This window comes from Alosa alosa, chromosome 20, assembly GCF_017589495.1.
Source record: "Alosa alosa isolate M-15738 ecotype Scorff River chromosome 20, AALO_Geno_1.1, whole genome shotgun sequence".
NCBI lineage: Eukaryota > Metazoa > Chordata > Actinopteri > Clupeiformes > Clupeidae > Alosa > Alosa alosa.
Genome location: NC_063208.1, coordinates 20,550,090 through 20,567,053, shown reverse-complemented (window position 1 = coordinate 20,567,053; position 16,964 = coordinate 20,550,090). Strand labels below are relative to the sequence as shown.

Genomic DNA, 16,964 nt, shown 5'->3' with positions numbered 1-16,964 from the left:
AAGTGCTGCAACTGTCCTGCAATACTGACGCATGAGCACAAGCTTGGAGCGATAAAACAGTTCACTGATTAGGACTAAGGTAAAGTCATCATTAAGATAAAGACTCTAGATAATCCCCAGGTGGTGGCTTTCCACCGGACAAGTGGGTGAATCTCTGATCAAATACATGGAAAGGTGAGAAGAGTCCATGTCCAAGGGTGCCACCAGGTGAGGAAAATAAAAAGGCGCAGCTTACCTCCTCTGTGAATCACGATGACACTTTAACAGGGGGAGGATGAACAAAGAATGGATGGCCACAGAAATGCCACTTCATCTGGCGAGACTGAGAAGTGGATTGGAATCCTCTGGCTGCCTCATTTCTCTCAATCAAGTAAATGACGAATCCTTTTAAGCAGTCCCATATTTTAAAACAAAGAGAGACTTTTTAAAGGGGTGTCCAGACTTGAGTAAAATAGGGACATGCATTACATTATGTGAAGAGATTTATGAAATCCTCTATTTTTAAGTGCTTGGGAGCATCAAACTCACAAAAAAAAACCTCAAACACAAAAAAACAAAAAAACTGTTTCTGTTGTAAAGGACGCAGAGACTTTCCCTTGAGCTTGTCATTTGACTTTTCTTTTTGAACTTGCCTTGCTCTTAGCGTGGACAAAGCCTGGTATCGACATGGTTCCAGGGCCTCCTTGGATGGCCATTATGCAATAGCACTTACAGCTGTTGATCCCTCACTACAAACAAAAAAGTTGACATGGCTCGGTTGGCAGAGCATGGCAGTGACAATGCCAAGGTCACATGGGTTACCATTATGAGCTGGAGGCGGGGTCAGTATTTTGGCATTCATAATGGACACAAGGCATTCACTGTGGGCTCTTTCTGACAAACACACATTTTGAATTCACTGCATCACGCATAGAACATTTTAAATGCATTCCATTGCATACTGCAAGACCTTAATAAGATATTAAGATAAAATGATGTATAAATGATGAAGATGATCCCTACAGGTCAAACCTGGTTTAATGGTCCAATGCCGCCTATTGGGGCAGGTCTCTCAGCAGACTGCCTGATCCTTTCCTCCAAAAATGTTAATGTAGCCCCTTGTTTTAGTGTTACCATTTACTTTGAGAAGGTCACCAGGTCCCTTTTTTTCAAAGCAAAACAAGACAAAACAAAAATTAAACTTAAATAAACTCTTTAAAGGCTTTGTGGTACAAGTGAGTTTTAAGAAGAGATTTAAAGGATGTCACAAAATCGGCTAACTTTATTTGCTCAGGCAATGGTTTCCAGTGCTTTGGGGCGAACACAGAAAAAGACCTGTCCCCTTTAGTAGCAAGCCAGGACTCAGGAATAGTTAATAAACCTTTGCCCTTTAGACCTTAATGTGTGTGTAGGACTATAGGGCACTAGCATATCAGAAATGTAACCAGGGGGAAGGCCATGAAGAGCTTTAAATGTAAATGTAACAAAACTTCTTTCCTGTCAAGTGATGTTTGTTTAAGACTGCTGACACTAATGCTCTTGGTCAGCCACCCAAATTGTCCCCAGAAGACAGAAAAAGTCTCTAGGACATTTCATTGTCTGCAAAAGTCCCCATTTTGCCAATTGCATGTGCCAATGTCACTACTAGGAGGGAGGCAGCCAAGCCTGCCGTTGTCACTGGGAGTGTACTCTGAGGAGAGCTGACAGGCATACACTGGCGGCGTTGTTCTCTGGACAGTGTGGAGCTTCCGTGACACACACACACACACACACAACAGCTTTCCTCGTGTCAGGTTCAGTGATTTCACACTCTGTCTGTGGGCCATCCACTTCATGCTGAACAAGCAGTACAAACACACTAACCATCCATCAAGCTCTTATTAAAACGATAGAGATCGAGATAGAGATAGAGAGTCAAAATGAAATAGGCAAATGAGGTAACATTACCGGTATATGGGAAGGGAGGGACAGCGTGTGGGGTCAAGGTAGGGAAATAACAAATCAATAGCAGAAAAATGGCAACAATAACATTTACATAACAATTCTGCCACCATTACTGCTGGGTATGCAGTTCAGATGATTCTCTTCACTGACGCCATTGGCAGAAAGAGACTATTTGCAAAAAGAAAATGTTCAGTTACAGTTACAGGTTTATGACCTGAATGGGCAGCTTATACTCAGCTAATGGGACAAGCCTTGACGGTTAGGATATGAAAACACACTTCCATTTTGTGAGGCGTCATCATTCTCATGACATGCTACAGCACCCAAGACTAAAATATACTTATATACTCATAAGTGTCATACAGTATACTTATTATATACCTATATACACAGCCTAGAAAGTAGCCTTACAAAGCATGCATGTTTTCTAAAACACATATACAGTACACATAAGTGCTTAATAAGAAAACATTATGAGGCACATCATAAGGGAACTAGAAGCTTCCTAGAGCCCGAGAGAAGAGGGTCCAGAAAGGCCTAACCACATGATGCAGAGCTGGCTCATCTACCGCAGGGATTCAAATAAGGGTTCTAAATGGAAGAGAGAAATTTGGAGGTTGGAAGATGGGCAAATCAAAGTCTTGTGGGGATTTTTGCTATTTATTCAAGGGGTTGCTGAAAGAGGTTTGATGTCGAGCATCAAGGCATGAAGATTCTCTCTTCACCAGTGTAGATTGAGAAATTTCAAGGATGGATAACTCACTTGTTACAATCACCCCTACACACACACACACACACAGAGTATTTTATCCAGCAGGATAAGAGGGATTTTTATTCCAAATTATACTTTCAATTAATGGTTCACAGAAACATGGCAGATTGGGATTCATGAACCGAGAGAAGATGAATCTGCCAACATAAAAAGCACAATTCTGCTAATCGCTTGCTGGTGCCGAGATGCCACAGTGGTTGGCAGACTGGAACGCCCTGAAAGACGACCTTTAGAGCGCAACAATATGCACTCCTAATCGGTTTTCAGAATGCATGGTGACAAGACCCGCTCAGCTTCGATGATGAAAGCAAACAGCACGACACCTGACTACCTCGCACTGCGGATCTCCACAGGTCAATTGAGGGGGACCGTCCAAAAGAAGCAATTATGGACTTCCCTGAAATCATTTTTTTTTTTTTACATGAAAAAGCTCAGTTTTATGTGGGGGAAGTTAGTTGAGAGTAAATCATCTCAATCCAAAAATTCCATTAATATGGAAAAAACTAGACATTTTAGATTAATCTTTATGCCCTTGAAGACAGAGACGGTTTCTTATATCAGCTGAAGAAGTTTGATAGTTGCCAATAATCCTTGATAATTTGCATCAATAAACATAAAAGACTGTTGAGTAAAGCTATTGGCTCATTGTGTGAAAAAAATGCATGTAAACAGCAAAGGAATTAAATTAGCTCTTAAATCGGCTTAGACGAAGTTCAATTTTCAAGTGCAAAAGTAGACGTGCAGCTCATGCAGAGTTGAGGGGAAGAGCAAGTTTAGAGACAAGAGTTTAGGAGCAGCGTTCCAATATAGAACAAAACAGGTTATAGGTTTTCTCCATTGCCTCAACCTCAGAGCAACTGCTTCAATTAAAAAAAAAAAAACTGAATTGTTTCATAGAGTAGCTCCAGAAATGGCCACGTGTCATACAGCACATAAATAACATAAGGCGTGCATCGTGCAGAAACATCCAAGAAGGATTCCCATCAGCATGACCACAATGCCGCTTCCAGACCCAAAGAAGGTTTGTGGGTGCCAGTATTGCTACTGTTAAATTGGTAGGGAAATAAATCACAGACTATGTTCTCTGGCTTGTGTTCACTTTCACAAGAAGCAGAGGTCAAAGCAAATACAAGAGTCTCTTCAGACCTAGAGGCAGTCGACTAAGCAGCCACTTACTTTTCTAAAATTCAAACGTGGGTTACTGCTAGCAAATGTTGAGTTTATAATGGTTTTAAATGGTGTTTTTCTATTTTAAAAAACATATTTTAAAAGGCCCATTCAATCATCGTGAGTAAAGGAACTTTGAACTGGAAGAGTTGTCCACATTGCAGGGACGGGGACGTGGCAAAATAATCCCTGTTGTTACTTAGGTATCTTGTGTCTGACATCTTGAATCAGGTGTCTTCTTAAGGCCCTACCTCAGAGGTGGAAGTGAGATACACTTTGAGGTCACATGAAGCAGCAGCTCGCCTAGAGTGTGTCAGTCGCCCTTTTGCATCCTCTGCAGCACTGACCGCTGGACCACAGCGCTTAGAGTTTTCTGGATGGGGGTGGTCAGTTGTTGGAACCAAGTTGCAACTACTGGCACATTCGATTACATCAACATCGCCCTATACCCCCCCACCCCTCCTCCTCACCCACCCGCACACACACACACACACACACACACACACACCCTCAGGGGATTTCCATATCCTGCCCGGCACACACGATCCACTTAGAGGGAGACGGGGGTTGATTCAGTGACTCATTAAATCATATTAAAGTACCTTGCTCTGGAGGAACTGCACCGCAGCGCTCTGCAGGGAACAAGCTTTTATCTGGCCTTAAATGAGTGACCTCCCCATGCAACATCCACATGCACAGACAAACAGTACTAAAGCTGGTAAACAAATATTGATTACAGTATAAATTTGCAGTTTTATGTTTTTATCATGATTATATAATGGAGATGCCATCACTGTCTTCTTACATTCTCTACTGCAACAAAGACAACCTGAGGTCACAGCACAGCTTCAGCTGACCTAAGGGGCCAGTTCAGGTCATCCTTCATCTGTAATTCTGCCACCATGTGGGTCTTTTGAATATCCTTCGCTTTAACCAAGACATAAAGTTGCAATTTGCTGTCTGTTTCACTGACCAAACTCACACACTTGCCTTGCGTTACTGCTTGCCGGTGGAGTTTACCCGACATTTGGGGGGTGTACTATGGTATATGCCTTGAAGCATAACCGTTATTTGATTGGCTGATACCTTGGGTTGCTCTCTGTTGGTGCAGCAAAAAATGTAAAACATTTGTCAACTTTTTGACGGAAGCGGCAGGAGCAAAGCAACGGAGCCCCAATCCACTTCTGCGACAGATGACGTAAGCCATTGTAAAGTGAGCGAGATGCGTCTGCAGCACTGCGTTCAGCACAAGCGTGTGAGCATCCTTCATGTTGCTCCATTTCTATTTGTCTCTCTGAAACATTTGGTCTGTCACAGACTGTCTATAGAGGTTTTATCTAGGAGTTAATCCTTTTGTCCTTAACCTTTCCACTGTCCAAGTCTAAAGGCAGGCTACCTCTTATCAAGCTGTGCCTGAAATCTAATTGGTTCATAATTGGTACACAAGCCTGGAGATGGGATACAATACAAACAGCAAACATGAAGTGCTGCTATAGACACAGTAGGGGGAAGTCCAGCAAAGTAGAGGCCAACTACCCACCTCTGAGCTGGAAGGAGTGCAGTGGTCAATCTCTGGAGTGGAGACCTGAGGTCTGACATCAAATACAGTCATCCTCACTAAAAAGCCAAACGCAAAAAGCCCATTCAAAAGCCTCTTCATCATCAGCCGACTGCAGCTTTGACATGTATGCATGGCATGCAGAATAAAGAGAGAGAACGGGGAAAATGATGGGCCTTGTCTTCATAAAGATTATTTTTAAAAAATGCAGGGGCGGGGGGAGGGATAAAAAGTCAAGTAAGCACATAAACACGCAGTATCCACACACCACGCGCGGAGAGATGCTGCAGTTTGATACGATGCAATGAGGCTGGCCATTAAACCGGGCCTCGCTGCTTCAGGGGGGATATTTCATCTTCCAGCTTGTCGCCGGGATTGACTGTGCATATCTAGGCAGCCACATGGGAACATTTATTACGACGGCTGACAGCTGTGTGTATGAAGGAGGAAGGAGGAGGCGTGCAGGGGAGGGAGGGGGTTGTTATGTAATGCCAGAAAGACTTTCCTAGAATCCAGGAGCAAAAACTGTACCGTAATGATCAGTGTCCCAACATCTAGGCTACTAGCCCATAAAACATACCCCACTACCTCCCTCTATGAATTCTCAAGGCCAATCGATTGCACCAATCGATTGGGGGGGGGGGGGGAAACACCTGGAAGTCCTGTCCACACACACACACACACACACAATATGTTGCACTGGAGTGCAAAAAACTACCGTTAGTGCTATGGTCCATACTAAAAACAGCATGCCATCACATACAGTGCTGGGTTGGCAATAGTGCTAACGAGACAGAGAATGACGCAGCTTGGAGCAAAAAACTGCATCTCCTCTACAGAAGACTACACAAAAACCTTCCATCTAGGATATAAATCTCAAGAAGCAATCTAGCTAGGAGGTCACAAGGTGGAGTAGAAAACTACAGGGATAACGCAGAGAAAAAAAAGAAGTCAGTTATGGCTTTAAAATCCTTTATTTCGGCCGCATTGGTGAAAAAAAATTCATTAAATGGATTTAAAATGGGGAAAAAAGCTCAAGACAGAAGGAGGTATAAAGAGGGAGAGACAGGGCAATCTTGTGTGGGGGGGCACTCTGTCTTCATGCCATCAGAGGAGATTGCTGAACGTAGATTATTCCTTCTGCGACAGAGCCTCCCAAGGAACGATGACTCAACATCGGCCGTTTTAGCACGTCTGCTGAATCATAAGCGGCGGGATGTATTTTGACCGTCTTGTTTGTTTTTTTTGTTTTTCTGTTTTTACTGCCAATTGAGCTAAACAGATCTCAGGATGGCCCTGAAAGTTCTCAGTTTATGTAGAAATCCAGAAACTTTCGCCACGCCCCTAAGGCATGGCAAACTGTCACTTTGTATGCTTCTGAGTGTTAGACAGCAAAGCCCGAGAGAAAACACTCCTGTCTGGAAAATGGGCTACTGTCTGGCACAGTTTGTGTGTGTACCTTTGGGAGACAGAAGGAGAGAGAAAGAGAAAGAGAGACAGAGAGACAGAGAGACAGAGAGACAGAGAGAAAGAGAGAAAGAGAGAAAGAGAGAGAGAGGACAAGAGAGATGTATATATATGTGGGGTGAGTAGGGTGAGTGAGTATGCAAGCGTGTATGTATGCAAGTATGATGTGCTTATTTTTAAAAAGGTAGACAAAGCGATGCCAATTACACATACTTAATATTCCTTCAAAACTAACAGGCAATGACTAGCAATCAACTCCAATAGTCCCATTCAAATCTTCATTAAAGAATTCAGTGACTGGATAATTCCATGTCATTGCTCTGATTATGAGGAACATATCTCCACCAAACAGCTGACACCGCCAACACAAGAGGCACCTTCACTAATTGAGATCGATAGACCTGGACCACCCTGGCTGGCAGATTGAGCATATCCCTCGCACTTCATTGCCTCTTCAGGACAAACAAATTCACATTCACCCACGTGTCCAACCATGACCCTCCACAACCCCCTTCTTCCCCTTCATGCATACACAAATGCTGACGTCTGGGCAATCGGGGTCATGTGGCCATGACTGGGCAGATGTCACTCATCGGTGGTCTTGGATGGAGGTCGACAGTGACAGCTCAGCAATGATGGCCACCACAGGCAGCAGAGCCCACAGCCAACGGCGACGCCGCCTCCACCAGTCTCCCGAGATGTGTCACCTCACAGTGACAGCTCAGCCAGGAGAGTCAGCGCTTCCTCGGGTGCAATCCCTGCCACTAGGTGTGCCCTGGGCCATGCCCCTGTAATGTGCTGTGCTGTGCTGTGCTGCGTCCAGGCAAGAGAATGACTTTCTACCAGTAGGAATAACACTTGCATCAGCAGAAAAAGTGTGGAGGCGTTTGTGAATAAATGTGAGAAAAATAGGTGAGAACAAAAAACAAAAAAAGTGGAGGTGGAAATTAATTCCGGTGGTACTGACAGGTTTAAGCGGTGCTTTGATAAAGTGGTCTCGTTGCAAATTATTTTTCCCCACAGCTTTTTTTTTTAAATCAGTGGTGTAGCATCAATAACTTGACACACACACACAGTTTGTTTTTATCCTCTTTTGCCCCCTCTCTCTCCACAGCCGTCGTGCTAATTGCACAGATTTGCATTTTTCCATATTGACCAAGGACTGTAAGCCCAGGAATCAATCTCAAGGAGGACATACACAGACTCCCAGTCTCACACATGGCCGTAACCAGCATTGAGGTCACCGAGGTCCGGACCTTGGTAAGTTTTTTCCAAGTACACTTCATAAAAGTTGTGCAATAATTACCGAAACATAACTGTATTTGAAAGATGCAAACATATTGTACCGCTCTAAAATAACAGACTCGATCATCTGACCACCGGTAGTTTATTAGCCATAGAGAGAATCAAACTGCTCGCATTTTGTGACTCACACACGCACATAATCCTCTACCGTTCTGGCCCCGACACTGACCTCTTAGTGCTGAACATGGCGCTGATGCCTCCTGCTGCTCGATACCCTGGGAAGCGGTCCTCCTGGTCCTGGAGGACGATGAAGAAGGAGCAGCAGTGCTGGCCAGGCGTCAAGCCTTCAGCTGCAGACCTGAGATAGACGAGCACATGAGGGGAGAGGAAAGGAGGTTAGGTTACAGCCAGAGGATCACCGGCTCTACCTGAAGGTGTCAGGTTAACACTGTGTGTCTCTCTCTCCCTCTTTCTCTCTCTCTCACACACATACACACACCTGACACAACCAAGCCAAATTAACCTCCCTTCGAGACAGGGGCTAGTGGGTGGAGAGAGAGATGTGTGTGGGGGAGAGGGGAAAGAAGACGTGAAGAGGGAGTGGAGACTGAGAGCAAAACGAAGAGATTGTGTAAGCATGGTAGACGATGGAAAAGCAAGCACAATGGAGGGAAGAGAGAGAGAGAGAAAGAAAGATAGAAAGAAAGAGAGAGAAAACACCAAAGCTATGACTGCCTGTGACAAGGAAGTGTCTGTGTTCCACTCAGCATCATCACGGCTAGTATCTAAAGCCTCCCTGAAAACACAATCCAAACCTTTGAAGAAAAAGCAGCTATTTTCATCCTGAAAACAAAAAGACACACCCATCTCCTCCAGAAAAAAAAATGGAGCCTTGAAGCTTGAGGATGTGCAGATATTTTTGGACTGTAAAGCTGCACTGCAGAGGGGTAACTGGGCAACACTTCCCCATTTGGCAGAGAGAGAGAGAGAGAGGGGAGAGAGAGATGGCATCAGCGGAAGCCGAAAGCTGTCAGAAAGCCTCCCTGCTTGAGAATAATGACTTCAAGAACTTGAAGAATAAACACAAAGTCATGCTGGAAAGATACATGTGTTTGGCTCTGATAAAAGCAACAGCATTAATGGCAGGACATTTTTCACAACACATTTCTAAAAGAGATGGTCCATGTCTTTGCGCAGTCCTTGCTAAATTTGTTAGTAGTTCTTACAAGCAAACAGGGCGGCATGATTCTGGAAGCACTTAGCCTGTATTGCAGTTATGAAGCATCTGAAAACATCAATTACTGCTATGAGGACTCCATAAATACTCAAGCGTACTTCTGTGTGCACAGCCCACCAATAAAGTACTTCCAAGAGCAGTAGAAGATTCTGATTTGTTACCATGTTGTAATGTCTAAAAAGACAAGATAAACATCAAAGCCATCCAGGATGAGAAGTGATAGGCTGACATGGTGTCTAATTACCTTAACGAGCATGGTGTGCTGTAAGTAAAACCATTCCCATTGAGGCCTTGCTGCTTTTTCATGAAAAGGTTAGCCTACTGGAGGAGAGTGCTTCATAATTAATGCCAGGGGCCGAGGAGACCTAGTTTAGAGCACCGGGCGTGTAGAGGCAAGTGAGAAAGAGGTCTGCCGTTTTGAAAAAAGATACCACCACCTTCAACCTCAGCTGATCAGCTTCTTTCTCTGACTTAACTCACACACATACACACACACACACATGCACACACAAACACACGCCTGCACACACACACAAAACAAACACACGCCTGTACACACAAACAAACACACGCCTGCACACACAGAGAAACACACAAACACACACAGTTTACAACAGATCACAAGACGCCTACAACCAATTAGAGGTGCAATCACCAAAACAAAATTTAAATTTTTTTAAAAAACATTCAGTGTTAAGACGGAGACAACAAAGAAGGACACAGGGAGCAAATGTGACGGACGTATACACATCAAGCGCAGGAGGGCCACGGACTCACTCAAGCATGGCCCATATCCATTATACATGATGAGGGACTCGGGGAGAAGAGGCTCCGATGCTGATTGCACTGAATAAAGTCTGTGATATTCTATCTGCCCATCTTCCTCCCCCCTCCCCCTAAAACAATGGGGAAGCCAGATGAGGCAATATTAAAGACCAAAATAAAGAAAGGGGCAGAGAGAGAGAGAGAGAGAGAGAGAGAGAGAGAGAGAGAGAGAGAGAGAGAGAGAGAGAGAGAGAAATATTGAATGATAAATAGACAGATATGTCAGCAGACGGACAGGTTGGCGTCTTCTAGGGGCGACAGATGAAAAGATGAGAGAGAGAAGCTGCTCGTTATTTTGATATTTCAGTCATTCCAAGAAAGGGCCTGCGTCACATGGGCTTACATAAAAAACATAAACAGAAAATAAATCCTCACTGAAATAGACCTTGCAGATGACAAAAGAAATCAACAATGCAGAGCTGTAATGGATTTATGCAGGAGAAAAGCTCTTTATGCACATCTATCCATGAAGCACACACATTCTAAAATTACTCCGTGTACTACTAGGAACAAACAACTACTTTCAAAATGAGAGCTCGATCACGTCTTCTGAAATAAGTGGTCATAGTATCCGATACGGACAACCAGACCATTCATCTTGTGGCCGGAATCACTGCAAAAAGGCAGTCTGGCACATTGACTTTCCTGCAAATGATGGAAACCATTCCTGGTCTCAGTGGGTCACTTAAAATAGATGGAAAACAGATGTGTATAGGCAAGCCTATCCATTTCAGTGTATAATAGGGTATGAATAATAACATTTACAAATCCCAGCCCCACCAGATTATAGTGCTGAGCCAGAGCAACAGATGGCGCCCTTGGGAGAGCCCAAATAAAGGGGAGAAACGAGATCGCTGAAGGCAACACATCTTTCAACACAAAGCAATGTGAGAAAATATTCAACAGCCTTCAAACAGGGTATCCATTTTGCTGTAAAATGTAGTATGCATCAGAATAACAAATCATTCCTCCTCTCTATGTGCAGTTTTGCTTGGTACACGGAACCCAAGAAATGGCATGGAGTTATAACATTTCTGAAAGCCTTTTTTATTTCATCCCATCATTTTAATAGCTTCCATTAAGGGATGCTCATTTTCTTCCACTTTAATGACGTATTAGCACTTATATGAGACAATTATGGCATTTCAAAAGTCTCACTCAAAGAAACCAGCAGGCATTCACTGGCCAGTGAGGAGCTGTGACCTTAACAAGACACAGACCGAAATTCAGACAGGCACGCAGTCAGACCATCAGAAATTTGCCATTTCAGTGTCTGCCACTCATTAAAGACTCATTAAAGCTGCACATCTTCGTTCCCCTGCGTCGGTCCACTCAGACATGAGACCAGAGGTAGAGAGCATTAGTGGACGGTGAGGGGGGACAGGGCGGCTTCTTCACTCCTGCCCTTAAGTAGAGGCAGCGAGTTCTAGGCCAGGAGCAGACAGCACATTCTCCGTCTTACTGAGGGCTAATGGAGCCCAGAATAGCACGGTGACATCAGGCCATTGTTGTGCCTAGGTGAGAGAACCAGGTAGCCAGTCTGCCCGATGGCTCCACAGGGCATTATAGATAGGTCTGCAATATAGTTACACATACATAAGCACTGATATAGGTTTATTTTGCTTTGTGGAAGCAGTGGGAACTTAATATCAATGATTTTCAAAAAGAGTCTGCTTCTAATAATCAAGTATCTAGATAATTTATTGGTTTTAATACATAAATAGGAAGAGTCAACCCGTGTTTAAGAATATTACAAAGATCAATTAACAATCAGTTACATAAACATTCACTCACAACGGTTATACACAACATAACCGATTCAAATCTATCAGATTATAACCAACATGGGCCCCTGTGTGTGGTAGAGACCTAATCTGATCTCTTTATTTTATTAGCAGACATGTTCAGTCTCTGCGCTGGTCACACACAGCATTCTGGAGCCAGAAGACACGCGTTCCAAACACAGCAGCCACACCACCCATAAATCAGCAGTCACACTGTCCATTAGCAACTAACCACAAACTGAAGACATCTGTGCAAAAGGGTCACATGACCCAACTCCCTGGTCTGATCACCGCCACTGCACAATCAAAATAGGCTTATGGATTTGGAACCGACAGTCCTCATCAAGCTAATAATACACTGCTAACACCTGGCCCAGACGTGATGACAGTGGTAATTAGTTAGCATCTGGCCCACAGATAAACGTTCCTGGGGTAGGGTGTGTGAGTATGTGTGTGTGTGTGTGTGTGTGTGTGTGTGTGTGTGTGTATGTATGTATGTATGTATGTATGTATGTGTGTGTGTGTGTGTGTGTGTGTGTGTGTGTGTGGGGATTCCAGATCCATCACCATTTTCTCTCCCAGGTGCAGCTGTAAGAGGAACACTGATAACATGGAAGTGATTCCTTGCCAAGCATCTGGAAGAAAGGAGTGAGGGGATCAGCACTAAATCAGCTGCCAACATGAAAACGGTTTCCTCGACAGAACATTCTGGAAGGAGAGAGAGAAAATGTAGAGGGTTGCTGGTGTGTAATTGCACAGGTTCAGCAGAAGGGGGCAGCTCAACAAGGGTGGCAGGTTGCAGAGTGTTTGTCAAAGTAAATCCAACCCCCAGCATCACCACCACCACCACCACCCCACCAACCCCAGGCTGGGCATGTTGTGGTAAATCTCCCTCAGTTCAAGACCATTCCATCCTGGAACACAAGTGCTATTGCATTTGAGAGTCAGCAGGGGATTACTGATTGATAAGCATTTGAGAGTCAGCAGCACTACTGATTGATAAGCTCAATGCAAATAATACTGTTGAAGCTCTGGGACACAGGAGTCTGAAGAAGCCACGTCAGCCTGGGTTTGTGGGAGGATAGAGGCAGGTCACAGCCCTGCTCTGAGGACAACGCAGGACCAGCTCACTGAGGCCATAGGAGTGTCACTAAAACTGTTCTGATGGAGTGAAGGAAGGGGGGGGAGCCCTTTCAATTATTAAAATGCTGCGCTGGTTGTTGTTGACTCCTGAGGGAAAAAAGCACTGAACTCAGATTTGAAAACCCCTCTTTTCATTAAGGAAATGAAAATGACAAAGGATGGGATGGGAGAGAGAGTGTGTGTGTGTGTGTGTGTGTGTGTGTGTGTGTGTGGGGGTTAGGGGTTTTTTTATTCAGATAAAGCAACACTCAGCCACCACCACCACCCCCATCACATGCTTGCACATTTAATTATGCTAAATAACTATATTTTATCTGAAAAAAGGAAACGAAAACACTTTTGTCTATTGAGAACTTTGGTTTTGTCTCTCTCAGACCACATTTGCCAGAGATAATGTGAATCTGGCTCTCAACACAGATATGACTCATCAATAGAGGTTATTATGATATTGATTTGTGGATCTGCAAAAGATACACAGTCATTATAGCATACAGCCCAAAGAGGAGCGACAGCGGAGGTGAAAACCCAGCCGTCCGCCTAAATGCAGTTGCCACTTGCCAGTCATCACTTACTTTGACCAAACCACGGTCAATAAATGAGGGAACATAGTTGCATGCCTTAGCTCAGAAGAGAAATCAGACATAATCAGTGGCCCTATTAGCCTGGCTAAGAAAGGATGATTGTACCTACAGAAAAAATAATGTTGACCAACACAGAACAACAGAACTCCAAAGCTGTGTAAATTGATGCAAAATGTGGCCATCCAAGCAGAGCAACCCACTGTGCATGTTAAAATATTAAAAGCAGCAGAGGCCATAGGCCCAGAGGGCTTACTCTACATACAGCAGAGTTCTTCAAGATCTAAAAACATCTCTATGCATTTCAACCATGATTTGACAGCTTATCTACATTTCATGAATGATAAAAGATATTTAGTAAAGAAAGATATCAAACAGAAAAATGTATGAGGCGGTTTGAAAATAAAAATGGGCTACATCACTAGGTGATGATAAATGGTAGGCTACAAGTCCCAAAGTAAGCTATGTGGCTCATCTTTCACGCGTTTGACAACGCTTCTTGCTTTATTATGATATAGTGGCTGGGATTTTCTAAGCGACCTGTATTGACACTGATTTAACAGGGAAATAGAATAGTCATGTCATGTCCTGCTTTGGTCTAAAATGCCTTGTCTTGTCAATGACAGATGAGGATATGGCAAAAGCCTTCTGGGGGTTTATCTTGCCAAGCTCTATTTTTTAAACAGCGTGAACTCAATTTGCGACATGGAACCATATCATAAGTTACATCAAAACATTTAAGAGATCACACAGAACTTAGATATTGTCTATTCATAAGTCTAATTACGGTAAGTTAAAAGTAGCCTAATTTCAAGGCGATGCTTCAACAACTGGAGTCCCACCCTTCAGTCGTGACGAAATGTGCGGTTGCTAAACGGCTACGGATGAGGATATCCCAGTAGCCCATCAAGCCCATATAGCCTATTGCAATAACTAACAGGCTAGGTTACTGTTCTACTGCAAGTTGCCTGCAGTTTAGACCCGCATGTGAACAAGAGCTTTTAGCATCAGATGAGGCTTGGAGAAGAACACACTGAGAAGACGTGGCATATTAAAGCTAAGCTACACATTTCCATCCTTTAGACTACAGTTTAATATGCGCTCAAGCATGTACAGAATACCTGGGGCTTGCCAACTGCCAGTCCTCTGGATTCCTTATGTAACAGCCTACAGTGTGAGCATAAAATGTAGCCTATAGGCTGATTTAAATCCTACAGTCAGTCTGCGAACTGGGGAAATAACTCTGTTTGGCGAGCCGGAATAATCAGTTAAACTTAACGGAGTACGAAAAGAATTAAGGATAGCCTACCGTGAACTGTGTGGGTAATACCAGTAGCCTATAGGGGTGACTAAGGGAGACCTGAATTATGAATGAGATTGAATGATGACAGGCTGAGCGGTGAATGGACTTCATATTTGTTCATGACGCTACATTCTGCACAGATGCAGCAAACCTTCCTTTTACCTTTTACGGTAACTGCGTCCGGAAACATGCAGCCCTAACTTATAATGAAAGAGTTTGTTAAACATTGCTGACACATCATACAACATCCATAACAACGTCGGTCGAACACTGCACATGGCAACAACCATCTATACACAATTAAAGGTATAATATTGACAATAACTACTTACTTTAGAACAGACTGAAAAGATGTGGCATTTCCGTTCATAAAAATCGGGCTGTCAAGGGATAATCTTCAGAAAAGCGAGGACACTCACGCATGGTCCTCCCGAAACAGCGTCTTCTCGAGTGTACAAAGCAATCGCAGGCATTTTGACCTTCTCTTCAAACAGTAGAAACTACCATCACTTTCTAGTCCAGCGGGGGAGGAGTGGAACGAACCAACGTGAGTGCATCGCTGGCAGCCACGCTCATCTGTAGACTCGACTCCGTCTGTGTCCTGCGAATGAAAACTGATCTGTGAAACATGTAATTAATTTCCTACATAATTTTACCAGAGACGAGTGAGAAAGGATCTTTAATTTTACCTTCTATTTGGCAACTTTGTAGGTGTGAACTCTCAGCGCTGCAATAGCCTTTGTGATTTTTTACCTTTGTCCTGCAATGGGCCACATAAATGATATGGCACAACTATATTATAAGTGAAAATACATAGACTACATAGCCTAGGCTATCATTTAGTTAAAAGCGAAACTATTTAAAAACACCTAACGAGAACTTAGTCCAACTGACAAGTATTTATTTCGTTGACACTGTGACATGACATGCACAACTTCCAAAAACAGTTGTGATCTATGATCAGCATAGGTGTACAACTGCAAACTGAAAAGCCATATCTGGTCAACGTCTCTCACTACACATTTGCTTGTGAAGTGCAACGCATTTGCATGATTTGGCTATGTGACCAAGATGTCTGAGCAGCCAGCTCTGCTGTCAGTCCGAGTTCATCTTTTGCAGGCCGCCTGCACCTGCAAAAAAAAAGAGTCCAGAGGTGCGTTTTCTGCCTCTCTCCCCCCTGGCAGTGCCATCCATCACACAGTCACTGCATTGCCCTGAGTGATTATGAGCTCATCTGGCCTGACAGGACCCGTTAGTGGGGATGTGGAGGTGATCGCCTGCTCCAGCTCCAGGCTCAGGGTATGGTTCCAGTCCTGTGGCCCTCCTCTGTTTGCTTTTTTTTAGTGGATATGTGTTCACCATCAGGTTTAGCCTGAGCCATCACCTCTTGCTCATGGCTCCATCTCCGTCTCCATTCAATCCTCATCATCCTTTTTTTGGGGGCGGGGGGTGCCTTTATTATAATGAGACAGTGACGAGACTGACAGGAAGTTAGTGGGAGAGAGAGAGATGAGGTGGCTTTGGAAAATGACCCAAATCAAACTCGAATCTCCCCATGGGCATTTGGACCCAAATGTGGTAACGGGTGCTGTAGCCAGTTGCGCCACAGCATCCCATCTCATCTTTATTTCTACCCTTCAGACAGTGGGGTAGCTGAGAATACTGGAACCCTACTTGGCCTTCATCCCACCTTAAAGAGACTTAAGGAACTGCAGAAGCTATTGTCGGCCACTTGAATTACATGTGTATGGAATAACATGCCACCTTACTTTCCGCCGGAACAACCATCTGTTCCGAGTGAGATTAAACAGCCCTATGATGATCTATCACTGAGCTGTAGGCAACAGGCTACTGACGAGACAAATGAGCAGTTCATTTACTCCCCCGTTAGGGCCCGAGGGCTTTGACTGGAAACTCCTTTATCTGTCAGGGGCTGGCTGCCTCTCTGCTCCCATAGTCAGT

General features: G+C 44.0%; 1 protein-coding gene across 4 annotated transcripts in view; it reads right to left on the bottom strand.

Moving 5' to 3' along the window:
• The window catches only part of oxr1b (oxidation resistance 1b), a 73,676-nt gene extending 58,144 nt beyond the window's left edge, over positions 1–15,532 (bottom strand). For 2 of the 4 annotated variants that reach the window (XM_048229660.1, XM_048229662.1), the window contains exons 1-2: positions 15,335–15,532; positions 8,362–8,490 (exon numbers count right to left, since the gene is read on the bottom strand). In XM_048229660.1, the coding sequence (XP_048085617.1) occupies positions 8,362–8,490; positions 15,335–15,372 (167 nt within the window). In that variant the 5' untranslated portion in view covers positions 15,373–15,532. Of the gene's footprint in view, positions 1–8,361; positions 8,491–14,820; positions 14,905–15,008; positions 15,034–15,334 lie in introns of those variants that run through there. The other 2 variants (XM_048229664.1, XM_048229665.1) reach the window with 2 other exon arrangements.
• Positions 15,533–16,964: the final 1,432 nt, after the last annotated feature.